Source organism: Carlito syrichta, unplaced genomic scaffold (assembly GCF_000164805.1).
Source record: "Carlito syrichta isolate Samal-C Ts95f unplaced genomic scaffold, Tarsius_syrichta-2.0.1 Scaffold301864, whole genome shotgun sequence".
NCBI classification, from domain to species: domain Eukaryota; kingdom Metazoa; phylum Chordata; class Mammalia; order Primates; family Tarsiidae; genus Carlito; species Carlito syrichta.
Genome location: NW_007245960.1, coordinates 40,629 through 64,137, shown reverse-complemented (window position 1 = coordinate 64,137; position 23,509 = coordinate 40,629). Strand labels below are relative to the sequence as shown.

Sequence of the window (23,509 nt, the reverse complement as noted above, 5' to 3'; positions counted from 1 at the left end):
CTAGGGAACCAGACCATCTTCCGAAATCTAAGAATTGGAGGCGGGGGGTAGTTTAAAGTGATGCCCAGGTCCCTGGTAATGTTTAAAGTGATGCCCAGGTCCCTGGGCAGCAGCTCTTGAAACTGGGAAAGTCCTGTGGGTGCCCCCAGTAAGCTAGCCGCTACTAGCATACCCTGTAGTGACATCCTCTCACCCCCACACTGAGAATGTCTGGAGACATCTCCCCACCACCTCATCACTCAGAGCATCTGAAGTCCACCCCAGATCAGAAAGCTTCAGCAGCCCCAGGGCCAGCTGCCTCCTAGGATCCTGGCCACTGGCATTCCTGGAACAGATGAAGCATCCTGTGGCTTGGTTCTCTACAATCCTCTCAAAACCCTGGATAGGGGGCCTGATTCCTCCTGAAAAAGAAAGCAGAAACTGACAGAACTCTGGGGCAGGTCTGGCCCTCCCACTCCTGCCTTCCCAGCACTCCCCTGAAAACCATGGGGTGTTGGTCAATGTTGCTGAGGCTGGAGCCCTGCAGGATCTGTGAGCACCCCAGCACCACACAAGTCCTACAGTAGAAGTCAAAATGGCTCGCCAGGTACCTGGGCATCACTTTAAACAGTTTCTTCCAGACTTTCCCAAGCTGGCTCCCTGAGTTCATGCCCTGGGAATAGCAGAAGGGAGGAGATTGGGGCTGAGCCCAGGGGAGGGAAAGCAGACCTGGGTGGGTGAGACCTTTCTCCGGACTGTGAAAACAGGAGATGCACTAAGCCAGGGCACTAAGCAGGGGTTTGGGCTGAAAAGTGGGAGATGGCCTGGGAAGGACAAGAAGATGGAACTGGGCCCAGTGTTGACCACTGACCAACCACCAGAACACAGTGTCAGAGGTCACAGACTCTTTTGTCCTCATCAGGTACCCCATGGTCTTCTCGTAGCATGCATTAAGCCAGCTCCACTCTCCGACCATCTGGCGGCAGGAGGAGCAGTTGAGGTTTCCAGAGGGCAGTTGCACTTCCTGAATTTAAACCAAGGGCAGTTGCAGTGCCATGGGACCAAGTACATCTGTTTTTCTTGGGGTGCAGATTCAGGTGTCAGATCCAGGTAGGAGGCCATCAGCCACAAGATAAAAACCCAGAAGATTCACAGGACAAAAATCTGCCAGCGTGTTATGTCTGGTCCAGGCAGCGGCCCCCAGTGAAGGCAGCAGACCAGCTTCTCGACCTGGAAGGACGAGGAGCTACGGCCACACAGCACCAGCTTCTCTCTGTCCTGTAAGCCTCTATTCCCCAGCCTTCTCCCCCACAGCTCCTTCCAACCCCTCATCTCCTGCCACCCTGTCCATCTGCTCACCACTGAGGAGGACCCTGACTGAGTGTGGATAGAACATGCCGGGCCAAAGAGATAACACATGGCTAGTTCTGCGGAAGGACAGACTTGCTCCCATAGGGTCCTGGGTGTCATCTCAGGCGTGCCATAGATCTCATCATCATATACACATGGTGACCTTCTGCCTTCAGTCTGCCTGGAAGAAGCTGCCACCCATCATCTCTCTGTACCAAACTGCCGAGGTTGAACGTCAGATCCGTGAGAACAAGGAATGCATCCCTAAGACTTGGAATCACTTAATAAATATTTATGAAATAAACAAACAGGGGTTGACAGGGAACTTGAAGTGTGCTGCTGCCTCTCCAAGTGTGTGACATCCCCTCAGGTCTCTCTTCTGTTGTCTAGACCCATATCCAACAGCCTACTAGACTCTGCTTTGATGGCTCAGAGACATCCCACCTGAACAAACCTGAGACCAAATACACAATCTTCCCTATATTCCAGCCCTTCCTGAGGTTTCTCTGTCTCAGTAAATGATCCCATCATTCACCAAGTAATTGTAGCCAGAACCCATGTATTCTTGATTCCTCCTTTTCTCCTGATACCCAAAGACATTTTTTTTTTTTAGTCAGTCTCACTCTTTCACCCAGGCTGGAGTGCAGTGTCATGCTCACCGCTACTGTCCCAGACTTCTGCCATCCAAAAAATAATTCTGGGCTTTTTGGGGTCCCCCTTCATATTATTTGCAATAGTATGCTTGGGATGAATATGTTCTGAGACTAGATAGTGATGGTGATTGCACAGCGTTGTGAAAGTATTTAATGTCACCGAATTGACCACTTTACAATTGTTAAAATGGTAAATGTTATGAGTTATTTACAACAATAAAAATATATCAATTGATGTAAATGAAACAACAATAAAGATTACTATGCATCTTTTTCTAGATGATTTTTTAAGACCTTTTTTTAAAAAAAGAATTATAGACACATAAGAAATTGCAAGCCGGGCTCAGTGGCACAGCCTGTAATCCCGTACCTTTGGGAGACTGAGGAGAGTGGATTGCCTGAGCCCGCGGGTTTGAGACCCACCTGGGCAGCGAGACCTCTTCTCTACAATAAATCAAAAAATCAGCTGGGCGTGGTAGCGCATGCCTGTAATTCCGGCTACTTGGAAGGCTGAGGCGAAAGAATCGCCAGAACCCAGCAGGTCGAGGTTGCGGTGGCCGGGAGCGGCCACTGCACTCCAATCTGGGCGACAGTGAGATTCCAACTCCAAAAAAAAAAAAGAAAGAAACTGCAAAACTAGCGGGGCTCGGTGGCTCAGCCTGTAATCCCGCGCCTTTGGGAGGCTGAGGTGAGTGGATTGCCTGAGCCTGCGGGTTTGAGACCCACCTGGGCAGGCGAGACCTCATCTCTACAATAAATAAAAAAAAAAAAATTAGCCGGGCGTGGTAGCGTGCACCTGTAGTTCCAGCTACTTGGAAGGCTGAGGTGGAAGGATCACCGGAGCCCAGCAGGTCGAGGTTGCGGTGGCCGGGAGCGGCCACTGCACTCCAGTCTGGGTGACAGTGAGATTCCAACTCAAAAAAAAAAAAAAAAAGAAATTGCAAAACTAGCACAGAGTGGTCCCATGCACCATCCCCCATTTTCTCTTAATATAGCATCTTACCATAGAGTACTTACAGTACATTCTCAAAACCAGGCACTTGACATTGGCATGATATAATTAACTAGCCTACAGACCTTTGGTGATTTGTTTTGTCTTGTCTTATTAAATTGGGGTCTCACTCTGCTGTCCAGGCTGGAGTGCAGTGGCATGATCACGGCTCACTGCAGCCTCCAGCTCCTGGGCTGAAGCAATCCTCCCAGCTTACTTGTAGTCCCAAGTAGCTGGGACTACAGGCACACGCCACCACATTCGGCTCCTTTTTTTATTTTTTATTTTTGTAGAGATGACATCTCACTATGTTGTTTAGGCTGGTCTTGAACTCCTGGGCTCAAGCAATCCTCCTGCTTTGGCCTCTCAAGGTGCTGGGATTATAGGAATGAACCACCACACCCAGCCAGGTTGTTTTAGAAGCTATAGACTATCCAGTGTAGCTTTCCATTAGTTAAGATGAACAATTTTACTGTTCTCATCCCACTGAAGAAAATGTTTTATTTTGTCTTGTTTTTTAAATAAGATTAGTTCTGGCTGGGTTTCTTTCTGAAAACTTAAAAACAATTCAAAGTTTTAATTTTATTTTTTAATACCTTCCCAAGGTTAGGATTGAATTGGATAAAATGTTTTTCTGAGGGGAGAAAAAGCATCACTGACGAAGAGCGGTCAGGATGGCCAGTAACAAGCAGAACTGATTAAAACATTGCAAAACCTTGTCAAATTGTGTGTTAAAATTATCAGCTGACTAAGAAGCTTAGCAAACCAAATAAACATCAATAGAAAAACAGTTATGAAAATCTTTGCATGAGAAAGGTATGTACAAAATGGTCCTGAAGCGCTCTTGCATCAGGGCAATGCACCAGCTCACACAGCATTGTCTGTGAGGGAGTTTTTAGCCAGTAAACAAATAACTGTATTGGAAAACCATCCCTGCTCACCTGATCTAGCCACCAATGACTTTTTTCTTTACCTGATGATAAAGGAAATATTGAAAGAAAGACTTTTTTTTTTTTGAGTTGAAGTCTCACTCTGTCACCCAGACTGGAGTGCAGTGGCTGCTCTCGGCCACCGCAGCCTCACCTGCTGGGTGCCGGCGATCCTTCCACCTCAGCCTTCCAAGTAGCTGGAACAACAGACACGCGCTACCATGCCTGGCTAACTTTTGATTTATTGTAGAGATGAGATCTCCCCGGGTTGCCCAGGTGGATCTCAAACCCGCGGGCTCAGGCAATCCGCTCACCTCAGCCTCCCAAAGGCACGGGATTACAGGCTGAGCCACCGAGCCCAGCTGAAAGAAAAGACATTTTGATGACATTCAGGACATCAAGGGTAACACAACCACAGCTCTGATGGCCATTCCAGAGAGTTTCAAAATTGCTTTGATAGGTGGACTAGGCACTGGCGCTGGTGCATATCTTCCCAAGAGGAGTACTTTGAAGGTGACGATAGTGATATTCAGCAATGAGGTAGGTAGCAACTTTTCTAGGATGAGTTTGTGAACTTAATTGTCAGACTGATACAGCAACCCACTAATGTCTGTCCATACTGCCACAGCACCTAGCGAAGGGCATGGCAAGGGGTCAAGCGCTCCTGTACATTCCTGAACAATATTCCTGAGAGCTAATAAAAGGTGCACTTCCCCTTATCTCCTATGCACTCCCAGTAAGAAACTTCAAAGGATCCTCAACTTCCCTGAAGACTGTGTCCAATAAACTGAGAGATCTATTCCTGAGCACATTCCTGAGAGTCTCCTTATCTCCTATGTATTCCCAGTAAGTAGCTTCAGGGGAGCCTTGACTTCCTTGTAGACTAAGCCTAATCAACCGAAAAATGCAAATCCCCATTTAGTAGTCATAGGTTTGAATAATATAGTATCAATGTAATAGTAAGTCTTGTGATTTGTATAACTTTTGTATCAGTGTAACTTTTGTGTATTGCATGATGTCTTAGGCCTTGTAAACTCCCTTTACGCTATAGCAAGCTTGATTAATGCTTTTGCCAGCCCCTACTGATAAAAGCTCTAAGATACCTCCAATATCTAGTACCAGGAAGTCTGTGTCACTATTGATAAAAGCAGCTGAAACTCAAGTTCTATACAATGCAGGTTACATGGCTAATGTATAGGTACTAACAACTCTGGACTTATAAAAGTGAACTGTAAAAGCCTGCAGGGTGAGCAGAACCATTTAAAGGAGACCAAAAGCCCACTCTGTTCCCTGGATTTGAATTCAGAAATTAACTTCTTTCTACTAGTTCCCTGCCCCTTTGATTTATTGGTATCAAGGGAGAGCAGCTGAGCATTGCTTGGACCATAACAAGACCTCATATTCTTAATATCCCTGAGGGAGTAAATCTATCTCATTCTTTTGAAAAGCTGCATAATATTCCATAGAATGGATGTACCATGATTTAGTAAAGCATTTATCCAACATATTAATGGGCATTTAGGTTGGTTCCAGTTGCCATTGAACAATTTCATGTATATATGGTCTGCTACTTTTTTTTTGGAGTTGGAATCTCACTGTAACCCAGGCTGGAGTATAGTGGCATGATCACAGCTCACTGCAGTCTCGACCACCAGGGGTCTGGTGATCCTTCTGCCTCAGCCTCCTTAGTGGCCAGGATTACAGGTGTGCACCACCACACTTGGCTAATTTTTTGTTTTTTTTGTAGAGATGAGGTCTTGTTATGTTGCCCAGATTGGTATTGAACTTATTTTTTTTGAGTTGGAGTCTCACTCCGTTGCCCAGGCTGTAGTGCAGTGGCACGCTCACAGTCACCCCACTGTCAACCTGCTGGGCTCAGGCGATCCTTCCACCTCAGCCTTCCAAGTAGCCAGAACTATAGGCATGTGCTACCATACCCAGCTAATTTTTTTATTTATTGTAGAGATGCGATCTCGCCAAGTTGCCCAGTATGGTCTCCAACCAGTGGGCTCAGGCAATCCTCTCACCTCAGCCTCCGAAAGTGCTGGGATTGGTCTTGAACTTCTAGGCTCAAGCAATCCTCTTGCCTCAGCCTTCCTAAGTGCTGGGATTACAGTCATGAGCTACCATGCGTGGCCCTATTATACTTTAAAAAAATAAATAAACCTTTAAGTGGAAGGGACAGATTCGATTTTGTGGGGTGTAACAACCACCCAGCAACATGGTGCTTTTATTTCCTAAATTGGTAATTCCTGAATCAAAGCCTTTTTATATTTTAGTCATTACAGCTGGATGACTGTTTGAGCGCTCCCTCAAGAGACAGTGGGCTGCAATGGAAAGTGTCAGGAGAGAGCTTAAGCTCCACACTACTTGAGTCTAAGCTTGGAGGGCTGAGTTTGTCAGTGAGGAGCCCAGGGCCTGGAAAATAACTTAGGATAATACAGAAAGCAGTGCTCAGGAGAAGCACCAGGCCACTTTAAATGTCATCAACCCTGATTGCTACAGTATTTTGAGGTCCAGAAGAACTTGGTTAGAATCAGGTTCTGCTAGCAGTTGGCCGTGGTCTTGGACAAGTCACTTAACTTCTCCACGCCACAGTTTGCTCTTTGGAAAACGGAGATGAGAGTCATAGCTGCTTTCAAGGGCCGGGCACAGTGGCTCAAGCCTGTAATCCCAGCACTTTGGGAGGCCAAGGCGAGAGGATTGCCTGAATCCAAGGGTTCGAGACCAGGCTGGGAAACGGTGAGACCTCGTCTCTACAATAAATAAAAAAATAAGCCGGGCGTGGTAGCGCGCGTCTGTAGTTCCAGCTACTTGGAAGGCTGAAGTGATCGCCTGAGCCCAGCAGGTCAAGGCTGTGGTGGTCATGAGCGTGCCACTGCACTTCAGTCTGGGGGACAGAGTGAGACCTCAACTCAAAACAATAAAATAAAAATAAAAGTCACAGCTGCATTCAAGGGCGGAGAGTCTCACACCTTAACTACATCAGAGTCATCTGGGTACCACTCCCAGCGTTTGTGAGTCAGTAGACGGAAGCCAATTATTTGCATTTCTAACCAGTTCTCAGTTGATGTTGCTGCTGGTCCGAAGGCGCGCTGAAAGTCACTGTTCTAGGATATTCCAAGAACCTGAAACACTTGGCAGTGTTCCCAGCACAAGGCAAGAGAAAGTTGCTATCGCCGTCTCGCTCGGGTCCACACAGGGCCCGCCCCAGACCGCGCAGGCCTAGGTGGTCCAGGCTAGACCCAACTGCCCACGCGAGGGGGCGTGGCAGAATCGAGGGGCGAGGCCGCCTGTGGGTGAACGCGTTGGAGGGGTGGAGCCAGGCCTTTGCTTCGCTGCGCCTGCGTGCGGAGAGGGAGGGGCGTGGCTCTAGGCCGGAAGCGGGAGGCCGCAGGGGCGGGCTGGCTGGCGGTCCCTTTCCGGCCGGTCCCCATGGAGGCGCTGGGGAAGCTGAAGCAGTTCGATGCCTATCCCAAGACTCTGGAGGACTTCCGGGTCAAGACCTGTGGGGGCGCCACCGGTAGGCCGCGGCGGGGCTGGGGTCGCGGGGAGGGAGGGCGTCCTAGAGTTTGGCCCGAGTCGCTGGACTCTGACCGGCCTGAGGGGGCGGAACAGAGGCCATTCCGACCCTCGCTCCCCGTTATGCCAGTGACCATTGTCAGTGGCCTTCTCATGCTGCTACTGTTCCTGTCCGAGTTGCAGTATTACCTCACCACGGAGGTAAGGGGCGGGCCCTGGCGCGTGGGCCAGTTTGGCATTCTGGGGGTAGGGTCTGCAGGGGTGGGAATGGGGCAAGCGAGGCACTGGGCCAAGTCTTACTGAGCTGGCGCCGCCCCAGGTGCATCCTGAACTCTACGTGGACAAGTCACGGGGAGATAAACTGAAGATCAACATCGATGTACTTTTCCCGCACATGCCCTGTGCCTGTGAGTACCTCACCATGGGTGGAAGTTCCAATCTGGAAGTAAGGGCTTCCAGATGCACACCTCTGGCCTTAGACTCCCTTAATTCCATTCTGCCCCAAGACAGGCCCAGCATCTCCTTCCCCTCCAAAACCTGGATCCCCTGGCCCTTATGGTCCCTGTACTTTGGCCTGACTAGCATTCCTGCTTCCAGATCTTAGCATTGATGCCATGGATGTAGCTGGGGAACAGCAGCTGGATGTGGAACACAACCTGTTCAAACAACGACTAGACAAGGATGGCATCCCCGTGAGCACAGAGGCTGAGCGGCATGGTAACCAGGGGAGGGTGCTGGGTCTTGGATCCCAGATCTGGACATCCCTAAGCCCTACCTTCTGGCAAGTGGGCTGTGGCAGACTCAGTGACATATTAAACAACTGAGACCTAAAGAAGTCAAGTGACTTCTCTAGGCCCCCGTAGCTCGTAAAAGATAGAGTGGGCTGAAATCCAGGCTTCCTCACCTCTGTGTATTGAATAGGGTTCTCTACCTGGCTGTTGTTCTCAGAGGTTCTTAATCCCTACCTATCATACTTTGCGTAACAGAAGTCTGAGGAAGGTTCTTATGTGTTGTTACCTTCCTTTAGATGGACCCAAGCTTCTCTTAGTGTTTGCTTCCCCAGCCTATTGGCTGAATTCTGCCCTTCATACACTTCTCCTTTGGAATGCAGGTTAAGAGTTTAGGTTCTCATGTGAAATTCTGAGTTCAGACCTAGTTTTGTCTCTTGCAGTTTGTGAGCCTCAGCTGTAAAATAGTGATGGGGCTGGCCACGGTGTCTCATGCTTGTAATCCCAGCACTTTGGGAGGCCAAGGCAGGAGGATTGCTTGAGCTCAGGAGTTTGAGGCCAGCCTGGGCAACATAGTGAGACCACATCTCTTCAAAAATAATAAGTAAATCAAGTGGTAATGAACAGTAGTATCCACCACGTGGAAGTGTAGGATCAAATGAAATAATATGTGTAAAATGTCTGGTACAGAGTGGGTACTCACTTTTAGCTTCCTTTCCTTTCTCTTGATGGCTTCTCAATGCTTCCATTAACTCACTTTCCTACCATAACAGAACTGTCTCAAAACTGAGATTTTCACTTAGGGATTGCTCTGGTGGTGAGCTTTTATCATTCATTCATTCAGCAGATATATACTGAACACCAATGGAACCAATAGAATTTTTTTTTTTTTAGTTGGAGTCTCACTCTGATGCCCAGGCTGGGCAGTGGCATGCTCACGGCCGCTGCAGCCTTGACCTGTTGGGCTCAGGAGATCCTTCTGCCTCAGCCTTCCAAGTAGCTGGAACTATAGGCACGCTAAGTTAGAAGCTTAAACTTTTTTTTTTTTAATCAGGGTCTCACTCTGTCAGCCAGGTTGGAATGCATTGGCACAGTCATAGCTCACCACAGCTTCCACCTCCTGGGCTCAGGTAATCCTTATGCCTCTGCCTCTGCCTCCCAAGTAGCTGGGAATACAGGGTGCACCATAATGCCTAATTTTAAAATTTTCTTTTGTAGAGATGGAGTCTTGCTGTGTTTCCCAGGCTGATATCGAACTTCTGGGCTCAAGCAATCCTCCCACCTCAACCCCTCAAAGTACCAGAATTATAGGCATGAGCCTATAAGTTAGTAGCTGGCCCAAAAGCTAATAGCTTAATACAATAAACATTTGTTTTTTCAGTTTCCCTGGGTCAGGAATTTAGAAGTGGCTTGATTGGATGATTCTGGCTTAGGATATCTCATGAGGTTGCAACCATCTGAAGACTTGACTGAGGCTGGAGGATCTACATCTACATGGGCTCACCTCACTCATATGACTGTTGACAGGATGTGTCAGTGCCTTGCAACATGTGCCTCAGTAGTGCTGCTTGATTGTCTTCACACATGGCAACTGGCTTCCCCAATTTGGATTTTTTTTTTTTTGACATGCTCCCAGCCACTATAGCCTCAACCTGCTGGGCTCAGGCCATCCTTCCACCTCAGCCTTCCAAGTAGCTGGAACTACAGGCATGCGCCACCACACCTAGCTAATATTTTGGTTTATTGTAGAGATGCGGTCTTGCCAAGTTGCCCAGACTGGTCTCAACCCTGTGAGTTCAGAAAACTCTCTCACCTCAGCCTCCCAAAGTGCTGGGATTATAAGCATGAGCCACTGTGCCCAGCCCAACTTGGAACTTACAAGTGATCCAAGAGAGAGCAAGGTAGAAACCATAACTTTTTTTGTGAACTGGCCTCAGAAGTTGCATGCCATCATTTCTGCAATATACTAGTGGTCACCTAGGTAAGCCCTATTTATTGTGGGAGGGGACTACATCAGGATGTGAATACCAGGAGGTAGGGATCATTGGAGACGGCTTGGAGGCTGGCTCCTACAGGATAATATCAGGATTTGGGGGTGGGGGAAATTTCAGCTTTGGAGCATTTTGAAATTGAGATGCCTATTTTATACTCTAGTGATTTTTTGTTTTGTTTTGTTTTTGAGTTGGAATCTCACTCTTTCGCCCAGGCTGGAGTGCAGTGGCACGCTCCCCACTACTGCAGCCTCGACCTGCTGGGCTCAGGTGATCCTTCCACCTCAGCCTTCCAAGTAGCTGGAGCTACAGCTGCTGGCCACCATGTGTGGCTAAAATCTTTTTTTTTTTCATTTATTGTAGAGACGAGTTCTCGCCAAGTTGTCCAGGCTGGTCTCCAAACCCTGGCCTCAGGCAATCCTCTTGCCTTGGCTTCCCAAAGTGCTGGGATTGCAGGCATGAGCCACCACACCCATCATTCTAGTGATGTTAAAGAAACAATGAGATGTACTGGTCTAGAATTTAAAGGAGTAGGACTGGAGAAATAAATTTAGGAATTGTCAGCATGTAAATGGTAGTTAAAGTCATTGTACTAAATGCGGAAGCTTAATTTAGTGAATGTAGAGGAGAGGTCTAGAGACTATACCCTTGGCCTCTCCAGTACAGTATTCAGAAATCAAGAAATGAGGATCCATGGTAGAAAGTTGAGAGGGATTAGCCATTGAAGTAGAAGAGAACCAAAAAGGGTTTTAAGAACAACCACTGTGTTAGAAGCTATTGACAGTCTAGAAAATGAGGAGTGAGCATTGACCTTTGGAATTGGCAACATGGAAATCACTGGAGGCCTTGAAAGGAATAGTTTCCATACTGTCAAGAATGACAATGTGATCAAAGAACAGAAAAGAAAGTAGAGACATCAAGTGTAGATGACCCTTTGAGGAGTTTTGCTGTAAGGGAGAACAGAGAGATGAGGTGGGGGCTGGAGGAGGCTGTGGGTGATGTGCTGGGTTTAGTAGTGCGAGCAAGTGAAGTTCTGTTGCTTTTCTTAGTGGAGATTGAAAGCATGGACACTATCTCAGAGTAAAGAAAGTAATGGATTTTAGAAGCCCAAGGAGAGAGAAATTCTAAACTAATCATCTCAGAGAATGAGAGTGAACTGATTAGAAAAATTACCAGGCAGTTTTAAAGGAGGTACAGGCAAGAGGTAGTCACAGAGAGTTGAATGTAATTAGTTTGGGAGGTTTGCTAGGTTTGTACAATGAAGAGAGAGAAAAACAGGGAGTTGTGGTTATGTGCAAGAAAATAATGACAGTGGACCATGGAATTTAAGGAGAGAAGTAAGGACTCAAAGGGGTGACAGTGCCAGTAGTGCCAAAGAATTGGCAGTGAACTGGAAAAATAAGTGTGAGTAGTTGAGGACTTGGATACTTGAAGTTAAATTTTGGAAGGTTTGCAGTTATTGATAATAACAGGCCTAGGTACGGACATGAGTGACTGAGTTGGGATGACAAAATAAAAAGATTTTTGAGGACAGGTATTGAATATTGAAGTTGCCAATTATGACAGGGTAACTAGACAGAGGCAGGGGGCCAGTGTAGAGGGAAAGGTCTGAGGAGAAGCACCATGACAAAGAGGTGAAGGGCATAGACTTTGGAATCAGAGCTGAAATCTATCACTTACTAGGTTGCTTTGGACAAAGTCGCTTATCTGTGAGCCTTAGCACCTCAATAAAGTGGAGGTAATAACCTTCACCTTCACAGAGTTATTGTGGGAATGAAACGAGACAATATGTATACAATATGGTTATGTGTACCCAGCTAATGTTTAGTATTTATTGTTACTGTTTTCTGTCTTCCTTTTTTTTTTTTTTTTTTTTTGAGAAAGCAGTATTTATTGAGAGGACAGAGAGGCTCCCACAGTAGGAGGGGAACCAAAGGGGTCGCCCTACTGTTTTCTTTTTTCTTTTTTTTTTTAAAGCAGGATTTATTGAGAGGACAGAAAAGCTCCCACAGTGAGGGGGGACCCAAGGGGGTTGCCCTACTTTTTTCTTAATACTACTTTTATTAAAATAATTTATAAGCTGGGTGCAGTGGCTCATGCCTTTAATCCCAGCACTTGGGGAGGCTGAGGTGAGAGGATTGCCTGAGCTCACAGGTTCAAGACCAGCCTGGGCAACTTAGTGAGACCTCATCTCTATAATAAATCAAAAATATTAGCTGGGAATGGTGGTATGTGCCTGTAGTTCCAGCTAGTTGGAAGGCTGAGGCAGAAGGATCCCCTGAGCCCAGCAGGTTGAGGCTGCAGTGGCCGTGAGCATGCCACTGCACTCCAGCCTGGGCAACAAAATGAGACTCCAACTCAAAAAAAGAATTTATGTATGAAAGGGACCCCCCAAAAAACTAAAATTACTTTTTGGAGGGTGAGTCCCTTATAGTATACGCTTTGTCTGCTAGGTAAGCTAGTATTGTTGTAAGAGGCTGTGCTTGGCTTCAGTGAATTTTTTTTTGGAGATTGTTTCAACACGTTTGCCCATTTCATGATTGGTGATTTATGAGTGCACCTGTCTACACCATGCTGACCAAAAACAACATGGCCCCTGTGCCCCACCCTCCCTATTCACCAGATCTTGCCTCCCAGCGACTGTTTTTGTTTCCCTGAATGAAAAGAATCCTCAAAGGGAAACATCTAGTGGATGTGGAAGAGGTGAAACAAAAAACGGCATAAGCACTAAAAGGCATCGAAACTGATGAGTTCAAAAACTGCTTTGAACAGTGGAAAAAATGTCTCAATAGGTGTATTACATCAAACGAAGAGTACTTTGAAGGTGACCGAAGTTTAAACTTGTAAGAATAAATACACAATTTTTTCTTTTTGATTTGAAGTCTCACTCTGTCATTCAGGCTGGAGTGCAGTGGGCATGTTCATGGTCACTGCAGCCTCGACCTGCTGTGCTCAGATGATCCTTCCGCCTCAGCCTTCCAAGTAGCTGGAACTACAGGTGCATGCCACCACACCTGGCTAATTTTTTGATTTATTGTATAGACAAGGTCTCTCCAAGTTGTCCAGGCTGATCTCGAACCCCTGGACTCAGGCAATCTTCTTTCCTCCATTTCCCAAAGTGCTGGGATTGCAGACATGAGCCATAGTGCCCAGCAGATACACAATTTTAAACAAATTCCTTTTTTTTTTTTTTTTGGTTCCCCCTCATTTGTGTAAAAGTGCTTAGTGCTTGAGCCATAGTATGCACTAAATAAATATTAGCTATTATTATAACTTTTATTATTCCCAATCCACTAGTCAAAGGGCTCATGCAAGGGCTAGGGCCATCAGATTCACTGTGTCTGCCCCAGCTAATGCCTCTGCCTTTGTTCTCCCCTTAGAGCTTGGGAAAGTCGAGGTGACGGTGTTTGACCCTGATTCCCTGGCCCCTGATCGCTGTGAGAGCTGCTATGGTGCTGAGTCAGAAGACATCAAGTGAGCTGAACCCTGGGGGTAGGGGGAACAGGGTTCCCATCAGGCACTATCTGTCTGCCAGCCTCAGCCTCGATCAGATTGTAGCAGGTGGGAAGGCTGTACCAAGAATCTAGAGGACATGGGGTGTGTGCCTTAGTCACTGATCCTGATACAAGTGACTGAGGCTTTATGACCAGGCCCTGCCTCGGAGCTGCAAGCCTGGGGACAAGACTGAAGTGGTCTTTGCTCTTCAGCCTAGAGAAATGGTTCAGAGATGGTCTCTGGGAGTCTAGCTATCTGGGTTCCACCCCTGTGTCTTTGGGCAAGCCACGTAACCTCTCTATTTGAGGAGGGATACTAATAACACCTTCCTGCAAGAGTCACATAGTATTAAATGTAAATCACTAAGGTGGAAAACCCAACCCAGATTATTAAGCCCTCAATTTATGGTAACTAACAACAACAACAAATATATATATATAATAAATGCTGTTGTCTCTCCCAGGTTCTGACCCACAAGAGGCTGATTTAGCAGGTCTTGGGTGGAGCCTGGGAATATGTACTTAAAATTTTTGTTTCTTTTTTTTTTGAGTTGGAGTCTCACTCTGTTGCCCAGACTGCAGTGGCACACTCCCAGCCACCGCAGCCTCGACCTGATGGGCTCTGACGATCCTTCCACCTCAGCCTTCCAAGTAGCCGGAACTACAGGCGCATGCTACCATGCCCGGCTAGTTTTTGATTTATTGTAGAGATGAGGTCTCACCAAGTTGCCCGGGCGGGTCTCAAACCCACGAACTCAGGCAATCCACTCACCTCAGCCTCCCAAAGCGCTGGGATTACAGGCTGAGCCACCGAGTCCAGCAAAATTTTTGTTTCTATCGTGATAAAATGTATGTGACATAAAACTTACCATTTTAATCACTTTTTATTGTAAAATATACATAGCATTTACCATTTTAACCATTTTTAAGTGGCAACTCAGTGGCATTAAGTACATTTACAGTGTTTTGTAGTCATCACCACTCTGTGTTATAAAACTTTTCATCACCCCAAACAGCATGGAAAAATGTATTTTTAACAGTCCTGCTGCCACTGAGGAAGCACTTAGAGAACATTTGGCGGTCAGGGATGAGGCTAGCAGAGGCTCTGTTGGCAGCAGAACTCCTCAGGCTCTCTTTCTCAAGGTCTTGTGCCTTTGACACTCTCACTGTCACCCCCTCTCCTACAGGTGCTGTAACACCTGTGAGGATGTACGAGAGGCCTATCGCCGTCGAGGCTGGGCCTTCAAGAATCCAGATACCATCGAGCAGTGCCAGCGAGAGGGCTTCAGCCAGAAGATGCAAGAGCAGAAGAATGAAGGCTGCCAGGTGTATGGCTTCTTGGAAGTCAACAAGGTATCAGGAGGGATCGAGACGGAGAGGGCTGGCTGGGCAAGCTCCACTGTGAACAAGGGCCCACTGCAGCTCTCAGGAAGTAAAGGGAGGACGCAGCTGGAGAATGAGAGAGACTGTTCCCTACAGGTGGCCGGAAACTTTCACTTTGCCCCTGGGAAGAGCTTCCAGCAGTCCCATGTGCACGGTGAGTGATCCTCCACAAGCTGGGAATGTTTAGGCACTGCTCACCTTCTCGATGAGTCTGAGCCTCACCCTTTGCTACTCTTTTGGTGTTGGCCCAGAGCAGGCCTTCATCTCCAGGCAGCTGTTTGGCCAGTGGTGAAGGACATAGGCTGAAGAGCCAGACTGCCTAGGTTCAGATACAGTTTCAGACCTTACTGGCTGTGTGACTTTGAAGAAGTTTCTTAAACTTTCTGAGCTTTAGTTTCCTACTTTATAAAATGGTATTATTGTACTTATCTTTGGAGGTGGGTGAGGTCTGTGCAGGTTAAAAACTATAGCATGGAACCTGGCTTGTAGTAGGCACTTGCTTAAAAGCCCCCTGTATTGTGTGTGAGGCTTTGGGAGAAGCAGAACTAGGTTAGAACACAGTTCTGCCACTCTCCAGCTATGTCATTTGGGAAGTAGTAAGCCCTACTTGGTTTCTTCTTTTAAAATACCTCACAGTGTTGTTGGGTGAATAAATGAGATCTATTCTCATTCATTCATTTATTCATGCATTCACTAGATATTTAGTAATCACCTACTATGTGCCAGGTACTAGTCTAGGTGTTAAGGATTCAATAATGAACAAAGTCTCTGCCCTCGAGCCGGGCACGGTCGCTCATACCTAGAATCCCAGCACTTTGGGAGACCAAGGTGAGAGGATTGCTTGAGCCCATGGTTTCGAGACCAGCCTGGGCAACTTGGCGAGACCTCATCTCTACAGTAAATCAAGAAAAATTATCCAGACGTGGTAGCTCATGCCTGTAGTTCCAGCTACTTGGAAGACGAGGCCAAAGGATCACCTGAGCCCAGCAGGTCAAGGCTACGGTGACCGTGAGTGTGCCACTGCCCTCTAGCCTGGGCAACAGATTGAGACTCCAACTCAAAAAAAAGAGTCTCTGCCCTCAGAGCATAACATTCTAGTAAAGAAACAGACAGTAAATATGTAAAATGCAAACAGTCCCTAATTTGCAATGGTTAAACTTGGATTTTTTTTTACTTTATGATGGGTTTATTGAGGTATTAAATGCCATTTTTGACTTATGAGATGATATTTTTGGCTTATGGGTTTATTGGGACATAACAACATCGTAGATCAAGTATACGGTGTATCAGATACTATTAAGTCATATGGACCAAAAGAAGGTAGGATAAAGATGATGGATGTGAGGGATGAGGGTAGAACAGTACATGTATCCCATTTTTAATAGAGAGGTGAGAGAAAGACTCTCTGATGGGTGGTATTTGAGCAAAGACATGAAGAAAGTGAGGGAGGCAGCCAGGTGGATGTCTAGGGCAAGTGTTGCAAGCATTGAGAATAATAAGTGCAAATTCCTCATGCAAGAATGTGTTTGGCAACTTCAAGGTACAGTAAGGAAGTTAGAGTGGCTGGAGCAGAGTAAGCAGAGAAGCACGGTTAGAAATGAGGTGAGAGAAGTAACAGAACCATGTCCTGTAGGGCCTGCGAGGGCATTGTGGGGACGTAGGCCTCTACTCTGTGTGAGATGGGAATCCATTGTGGAACTTTGACGAAGTGGTGTGTGATCTGACTTAAAAGGTAGCGCCAACTGCTCTGTGGACAAGACTGTAGGAGGGGAAGGACAGAGTCAGTCCAGTTTGGAGGCTGTTTGGAGGCTGTTGCAGTGATGATCCAGGCTAAAAATGGTAGGGCTTGGGCCAAAGTGGCTGTAGTCATGGTGAAAGGTGATTGGAGCCGGGTGTGGTGGCTCATGCTTGTAATCCCATGCCTGTAATCGCGGAGGCAAGAGGATTGGCTGAGCCCGGGGATTGGAGACCAGCCTGGGTAACTTGGCAAGACCTCGTCTCTACAATAAACCAAAAAAAATTAGCTGGGTGTGGTGGTGCATGTCTGTAGTTCCAGCTACTTGGAAGTCTGAGGTGGAAGGAGCACCTGAGCCCAGCAGGTCGAGGCTGCAGTGGCCGTGAGCATGCCATTGCACTCCAGCCAGGTGAGAGAGTGAGACGCCAACTCAAAAAAGAAAAAAAAAGGTAATTGGCTTCTGGATGTATTTGAAAGTAGAGTTGAGAGAAGTTGCTGACCGATGTGAGGAAAAAAGGAAAGAAGAGTCAAAGATGCCTTCAAAGTTGTGTGCCTGAGTAGTAAGAAGGATAGAGTTAGGCTGGCAGTGGTGGCTCATGCATGTAATTCCAACACTTTGGGAGGCAGAGGTGAGAGGATTGCCTGAGCCCAGGGGTTCAAGACCAGCCTGGCAACTTGGTGAGACCTCATCTCTATAAAAAATAATTTTTAAAAACAAATTAGCTGGGTGTGTTGACACATGCCTGTAGTGCCAGCTGCTTGGAAGGATTATCTGAGTGCAGTAGGTCAAGGTTGCAGTGGCCCTGAGTGTGCCATTGCACTTCAGCCTGGGCAACAGAGTGAGATTCTGACTCAAAAAAAAAAAAAAAAAAGGATGGAGTTGCCATTTAGTGAGACGAGGAAGATGCGGGAAGACAGGTCTAGATGTTTAGAGGTGGAGGTGAAAAGCAGGTATTCAACTTCTGATATGTTCAGGACAGTAGGATGTGGGTGCCCTTTTAGACACCCAAGATGTCAAGTAAGCAATTGCCTATTCAAGCCGTTTAAGGAGTGGACTTGCCTGGAGATATAAACGGTGACATCATCAGCATGTATATGGAACCATGGGATGGAATGAAATCACCCTAGAGGTGAGAGTAGATAGAGAAGAAGCTCAAAGGGCTGGATGCCAGTTCTCTTACACTAGAGGCTGAGTGTATTGGGAGGAACTGGCAGAAGAGACTGGTAGGAAACACTGGTGAGGTAGGAGCACAAACAAGGAGAGTGGCTTCTTGCAAGCCAAAGGATGAGTGTTTCAAACTGTATACCAGATGCTTCTGCAGGTTGAACAGGAATTCACCATTGGATGTATACTGAAGCAGTCGTGTGTGGTCTTTACAGAGCTGTTTGAGGGATGCGTTAGGGACCACCATCGAATGGGCTCAGGAGGGAATGGGAGAGGAGTTGGAATGAATGAGTATAGACAACTCTATTGTGGAGTCTGCTCTAAGGGGAGGAGAGAACATGGACTGTTACTGGCAGGAGATGGAGAGTTACCCAAGGCCTTTCTAAGGTGGGTGACTTGGCAGGATGTGAATATCCTGTCGGAAATTAACAACTGAGAGAGCAGAGATGCTGCTCCAGAAACAAAAGGAACTATCAGTGGGGTAAAGTCTTTGGGAAGGAGAAAGAAGGTGGAATCTGGTGCCTTCCACGTGTGGAATGGCCACATCTAGCAATAGGAAGAAAGGCAGGCTTTCTAGATACTGGGATGGTGGAAGCACATGGGCGTTCTCTCCTGAGCCTTTTCTCCGTGATGTAGGAAGCAAGATCATCGGCTAAGAATGAGAGAGAGGGGAGAAGGTGTTGGAGGTTTGAGAGGAAGAAAAAGGTGTGACTGGTCATTTTGGGGTGGGAGACTGCATGGGCTGGGGAAGGAGAACAGGACCGCCAGGTGGTACTAGGGCCTCGTGGAGTTGACTGGAAAGTGAGACCCGTCAGTGTGGTTGTCTCGTTTTTCCAGCTGTAAGGGGGTGGAATTAGAGTAGCCAGAGCATTGGAATCACCTAGGGTTTGGTGGGTTGCCAAGTTTGGTGGCAAGGTGAGAGAGTCAAAGGGATACGTAAAGAAGTGGTCCTGGAACTGGCCCGCAGAATAAAGGCTGGCGATGGAGGAAAGAAGGGACAGAGGGACGAGGGCGGACGCCAGTGAACGGAGGCGGGAGGAGCAGTGGGCTGCAGCTGCTGGTTGCAGTGTTGAAGAATTACTGAATTTGGGGAACTGGAAGAAACGAGCTGGACCAAGTTAGAAAGCTGGTGGTTGGAGCAAGGACTGTCTGAAATCGAAATTATGTAGGGACACAGTTCTTGTCTGACCAGCAGAGTAAGTGGCTTGAGTGGTAAAGCACCAGATCAGAAGGAGGGGTCATCCAGGAAAGGGGAGGCGAGGGGACGGGAGAATCCTCTATGAGGATGCGAACCACCAGGAACCAATAGGGGGAGTAGAGGAGAGGAAGGCTGGCCACTGCTGGACTGTCGAGAAATGGCATGGGAGACATATCCTGGGGTGCCGGGTGGATCTCTGGGTGACTGGAAGAAGTTGGTGTGGTTTGCCATGAGCTTCACAGCTGCGAATTTTTAGGACAGATAAAGGGACAATGACCTGGAAGTGGCAGTAAGGAGCAAGAAGGACCTCTCTTCAGGCCAGGGAGGGTCATGTGTGGAGAGCAGGTAGTCACTCTCTGGAGGATGCAGGGGCGACAGTGCCTCAAAGGAAAGGTGGCTGTGGCTGAAGGTGGGGGGCAAGGTTGCCAGGGTTGAAGACTGAGGTTCTTCAATGGTTCTTTGATGACTGAGCAAGAGGGCCCAGTGGAAGGGGATGCACAGAGCCACGTGCAGAGCCCAGGGATGAAGATGGCTGGCACTCCTGAGCTGCTCAGAGTGACTGAGGTAAGCAGGAGTAAAGGGACCTGTGGAGAAAGTCCTGTTGGTCTTACAGAGGCAGTCTAGTCTGGGTTGGGGGTGGTGAGACTGTTAGGGAGGGGCAGTTGGGTGGGGTGGAGGACTCTGCAGCACTCCAGAGTCCCCTCATTACTCTGAAGGAGGCTGGGGAAAGGGTAGTCTTGCTGGGATCATAGGAAACTGACCAGTGTCACGGCTCTGGCAGAAGCCTTGAAACACTCCAGAGGAGGGAGCAGTGGGGGTGGCGGCAGCAACCTCTCTGCTTCTCTGTCTGGGGCTGTTAGAGTTGTGGATCCTGGGACCAGGGTGCTCTGCTCTTGGAAGGATGTTCAAACACAGCTGAAGTTGCCCAGCGCCAGAGATCTGGCTGAATTGAGGCCTGGGAGCTGGTTTCTGACATCCTTATTGATTTGGGAGCTGGGGTGTATAAAAAGTTTACCAAGTATTTCCCATCTTAGATCCTATTTGGTCCTCAGGACAGCCCTTTGCAGAGACTGCTGAGGCTCAGAAAGGGCAAGTGATTTGCCCATGGTCACACAGCCAGAAAAGTGACTCTTTAGACTCTAGGTCCTTTGTTCTTTCTAGGCTACCATTCTTCTGCCTCCAAGCCCTCTTGTGCTCTTCTCTGGCCAGGGAAGAGCTCTCTTGAGGAGGTGACCAGGAGGAGGCTTGTTAGCTGGGACCAAACCTGTTGCCGGGGCAGGAGTGTTCCATTCCTCCCTCCTACCACAAGTCTTGATCTGTAGTTCTCATTGTGAAGCTCTGAATCTTTGTTCTTCCCCCCTTCTCTCTCCTTCTGTCCCCCATGCTGCAGTACATGCTGTGGAGAGTAAGTGGCCCTGCCCCTCAGGGAGGCCAAGCCCCCACTTCTGGGGCAGCCTGCCCTTCCAGTATGGGGGGAGGTTGGCTGGGTCTGGGATTGGGCCCTTCTCTGGCCTGGCTGCTAGGTGACTATAAAAAGCACTGGGACATATCTTTGAGGCATGGTTCCTTGCAGCAGGAGGAATTAGGGTTACAGGGCAAGAAGAACTTGTCCTGGAACAATAGGTACAGGGTGCCCATGGGATTTCCTCTGGAGAGCTTGGAGGGTGGGCAGGGAGCCAGGGAAGGGTATAGATAACATTCTTAGTCTCACCTCACTTTGTGCTTCAGAGTTTTGCCATCTCTAGCTGATAAGAGACCCTAGTCAGTGGTTCTGTTTCCTGAGCTGCAGGCAGGGCTGTGGTGGGAGTGAAGTCCTGGAGTTCCCTGTGTATGTCAGGGAAGAACTTACGACCCTGAGGAGGGCATAGACTCTCACAGACCAAGGCAGGCCTTTCTAGCTGTCCTTAAGCAGGACCAGGAGGTTCTGGGCTGGAGAGGGAGTGAAGCGTTTCATGCCCTAGGAGTGAGGAGTCTGTGCAAGGACTCTGCTCCCCCTGATGACACCTTCTCCCTTCTCTCCTAGTCCATGACTTGCAGAGCTTCGGCCTTGACAACGTACGTACCAGGTGAAAACTGGAGGGCAGGTGGGGCAGGAGACTTGGTTGCCACCCTCACTTTTCTGGAGGACCATCCGAGGCTGAGGGGGGAAACATAAGAAAAATAGGCCATGTTCTGACAGGCGGTCCAGCCAGAGGGCCAAACAAGTGAGAATGCCTCTTGAGCTGAGATTTGGGCAGACTAGGAGCAGGGATGGGTCTGGACAAGAGCATCCTAGACAGGACAAGGTCTGGAGGGAGTATGGCACTTCTAAGGAACCACGAGAGCAGGTGAGGATGGATGAGGCCAAAGAAATCAGCAGGGACCAGACCACACAGGACTTGAGCTGAGGAGTCTGGTCATTCTCAGAACAGTGGGAAGCTATTGGTATTTTAAAGCAGGGTTATGACATCATCAGATTTGTGTTTATTAAACAACCCCTCTAGTGAATCTACATTGGGGCAGGGAGTATAGCCGGGTGGGGAGGTCCAGGGCTTTCCAGCCTAGGCCTCTGTGTCTTGAGACCTCCAGGATAAGCGGCCACTACCACTCAGAGTCAGTGCCTGGCTTGTGTGTGCCAGTCTGATGAATGAAGCCTGTACTCTAAAAACCCTAGAGGCCCAGGAGCCTGCAGACTGTGTGGAGAAGGCATTCCTGAGAGGAGAATGGGGGACACCTGTCAAGGGCAGCCTCTCCCCGTAGGGCCACTCCTCCCTTTCCCCCAAATCTCCACAGACAGACCCAGTCTGCTGCTGCGGTACAAAGCTTTGTATGGGCTGGGGACTGTTGGGGCTTCAGGTGCTGGTGTTGCTTGCAGATCAACATGACCCACTACATCCAGCACCTGTCATTTGGGGAGGACTACCCAGGCATTGTGAACCCACTGGACCACACCAACGTCACTGCACCCCAAGGTACCATCCCCAGAGACAGCTCCTGCCACCAAAGGCCAACGTAGCACCCATGCCCAGTGCTTCTTCTCCCCTCAGCCTCCATGATGTTCCAGTACTTTGTGAAGGTGGTGCCCACTGTGTACATGAAGGTGGATGGAGAGGTGAGTTTGAGGGAGCTCAGTACCGGGGCCCCCTGCTTGGTGCCAAGCACTTGAGTTCCTTTCTTTAGTTTCTTCAACCTGGGCAGTGAAGTGCTGCTCTTATCCCCTCATGATGGATGAAAAACGGAGACTCAGAGAAGGCAGGTAATTTGCCCTCACAGGCAGAGTGCAGGTCCCACGCTGTTGGATTTCAAAATGCTTGCCCTTTTTATTGTCTAGACTGCCTCCATTCCTCTGGGTCCCACTGCCTGCCTGCCTCACTATCCCCCGTGGTCTGCCCTGGGCTGGGGTTAGCCAGCCCCAGCCTTCCTGGGCCCCTGCTGCCATGGCTGCTGTGGTCTGTGAAGTAGCACCTCAGTGGGGTGGTGGACCATGAGGGCTGAGTGCGGAGGAAGTCCATCCAGCCTCGTGTAGCACTGGATCCCCAGTGAGAGCACCCACCACACGTGGCTGGGGTGGGTAAACTGGAAAGAGCTGGGACCAAGGGGAAGTCTGGTGGTCCCCAGGCCTTGCAGTGTCTGTTTCTGACATGGTGCCTTTTTCTCTCCCTCCACACAGTCAAGGCACAACAGGACAAGGGGCAGGAGCAAGACTAAGCTTCGTGGGGGCCAGGAGCCAGGTTGCAGACTTGGCCCTGGTTCAGGCTCCCTTCCCACCCCAGGTGCTGAGAACAAATCAGTTCTCTGTGACCAGACATGAGAAGGTCGCTAATGGGCTGCTGGGTGACCAGGGACTTCCCGGAGTCTTCGTCCTCTACGAGCTCTCACCCATGATGGTGAAGCTAACAGAGAAGCACAGGTAATGGGGGAACAGAGTAGCTAGTGCCCAGTTCGGGGAGGGGGCACCTGCTGAGCCCACCCGCTCTCTGCTAGGTCCTTCACCCACTTCCTGACAGGAGTGTGTGCCATCATTGGGGGCATGTTCACAGGTAAGAAGCCGAGTGACGGGGTGGAGATGTGGTGGAGAGAGTAAAGCCTGGGCACACCAGGCTCTGGCTAGGGGAGAAAGGGCACCTCAGGGGCCCAGTGGAGATGCTGGCCTGGCTGGTTAGGTGACAAGGGCCCCACTGGGCCATGCTAGCCCTTGTGTCTCTCCCAGTGGCTGGACTCATCGACTCACTCATCTACCATTCAGCGCGAGCCATCCAGAAGAAAATTGATCTGGGGAAAACAACGTAGTCATCCTCTTCCCCCTTGGCTTTTCCCTCTGCCTCCTGTTTGTTTGGCCTGTGGTTCTATCCCCAGCCTCTTCTACCCCTACTCCTAGCTCCAGGTTGATAAATCTATTGATTGTGATAGTA

The 23,509-nt window shown here is 48.6% G+C and overlaps 2 protein-coding genes across 5 annotated transcripts; one reads left to right on the top strand and one right to left on the bottom strand.

The window, feature by feature from the left end:
- Nucleotides 1-7,339, bottom strand: CUNH20orf173 (chromosome unknown C20orf173 homolog). Its single transcript, XM_021711103.1, is given in 6 exon segments — nucleotides 1-27; nucleotides 232-325; nucleotides 456-652; nucleotides 851-978; nucleotides 981-1,209; nucleotides 7,160-7,339. Coding segments are annotated over 6 exon segments (855 nt in total).
- Nucleotides 7,264-23,509, top strand: ERGIC3 (ERGIC and golgi 3). 4 transcript variants are annotated; one of them, XM_021711106.1, is made up of 14 exons: nucleotides 7,264-7,425; nucleotides 7,555-7,625; nucleotides 7,744-7,831; nucleotides 8,022-8,141; nucleotides 13,524-13,617; nucleotides 14,825-14,990; nucleotides 15,117-15,174; nucleotides 20,509-20,523; nucleotides 21,142-21,173; nucleotides 21,973-22,069; nucleotides 22,145-22,209; nucleotides 22,871-23,007; nucleotides 23,082-23,137; nucleotides 23,290-23,509. In XM_021711106.1, the coding sequence occupies exons 1-14, from the start codon at nucleotides 7,338-7,340 to the stop codon at nucleotides 23,385-23,387; spliced, it is 1,185 nt and encodes a 394-aa protein (XP_021566781.1). In that variant the 5' UTR covers nucleotides 7,264-7,337; the 3' UTR covers nucleotides 23,388-23,509. The 4 variants fall into 4 exon arrangements, with proteins under 4 accessions (XP_021566781.1, XP_021566782.1, XP_008053667.1 ...); XM_008055476.2 differs by having other exon boundaries at nucleotides 7,275-7,425; nucleotides 23,308-23,509; XM_021711107.1 differs by lacking the exon at nucleotides 20,509-20,523.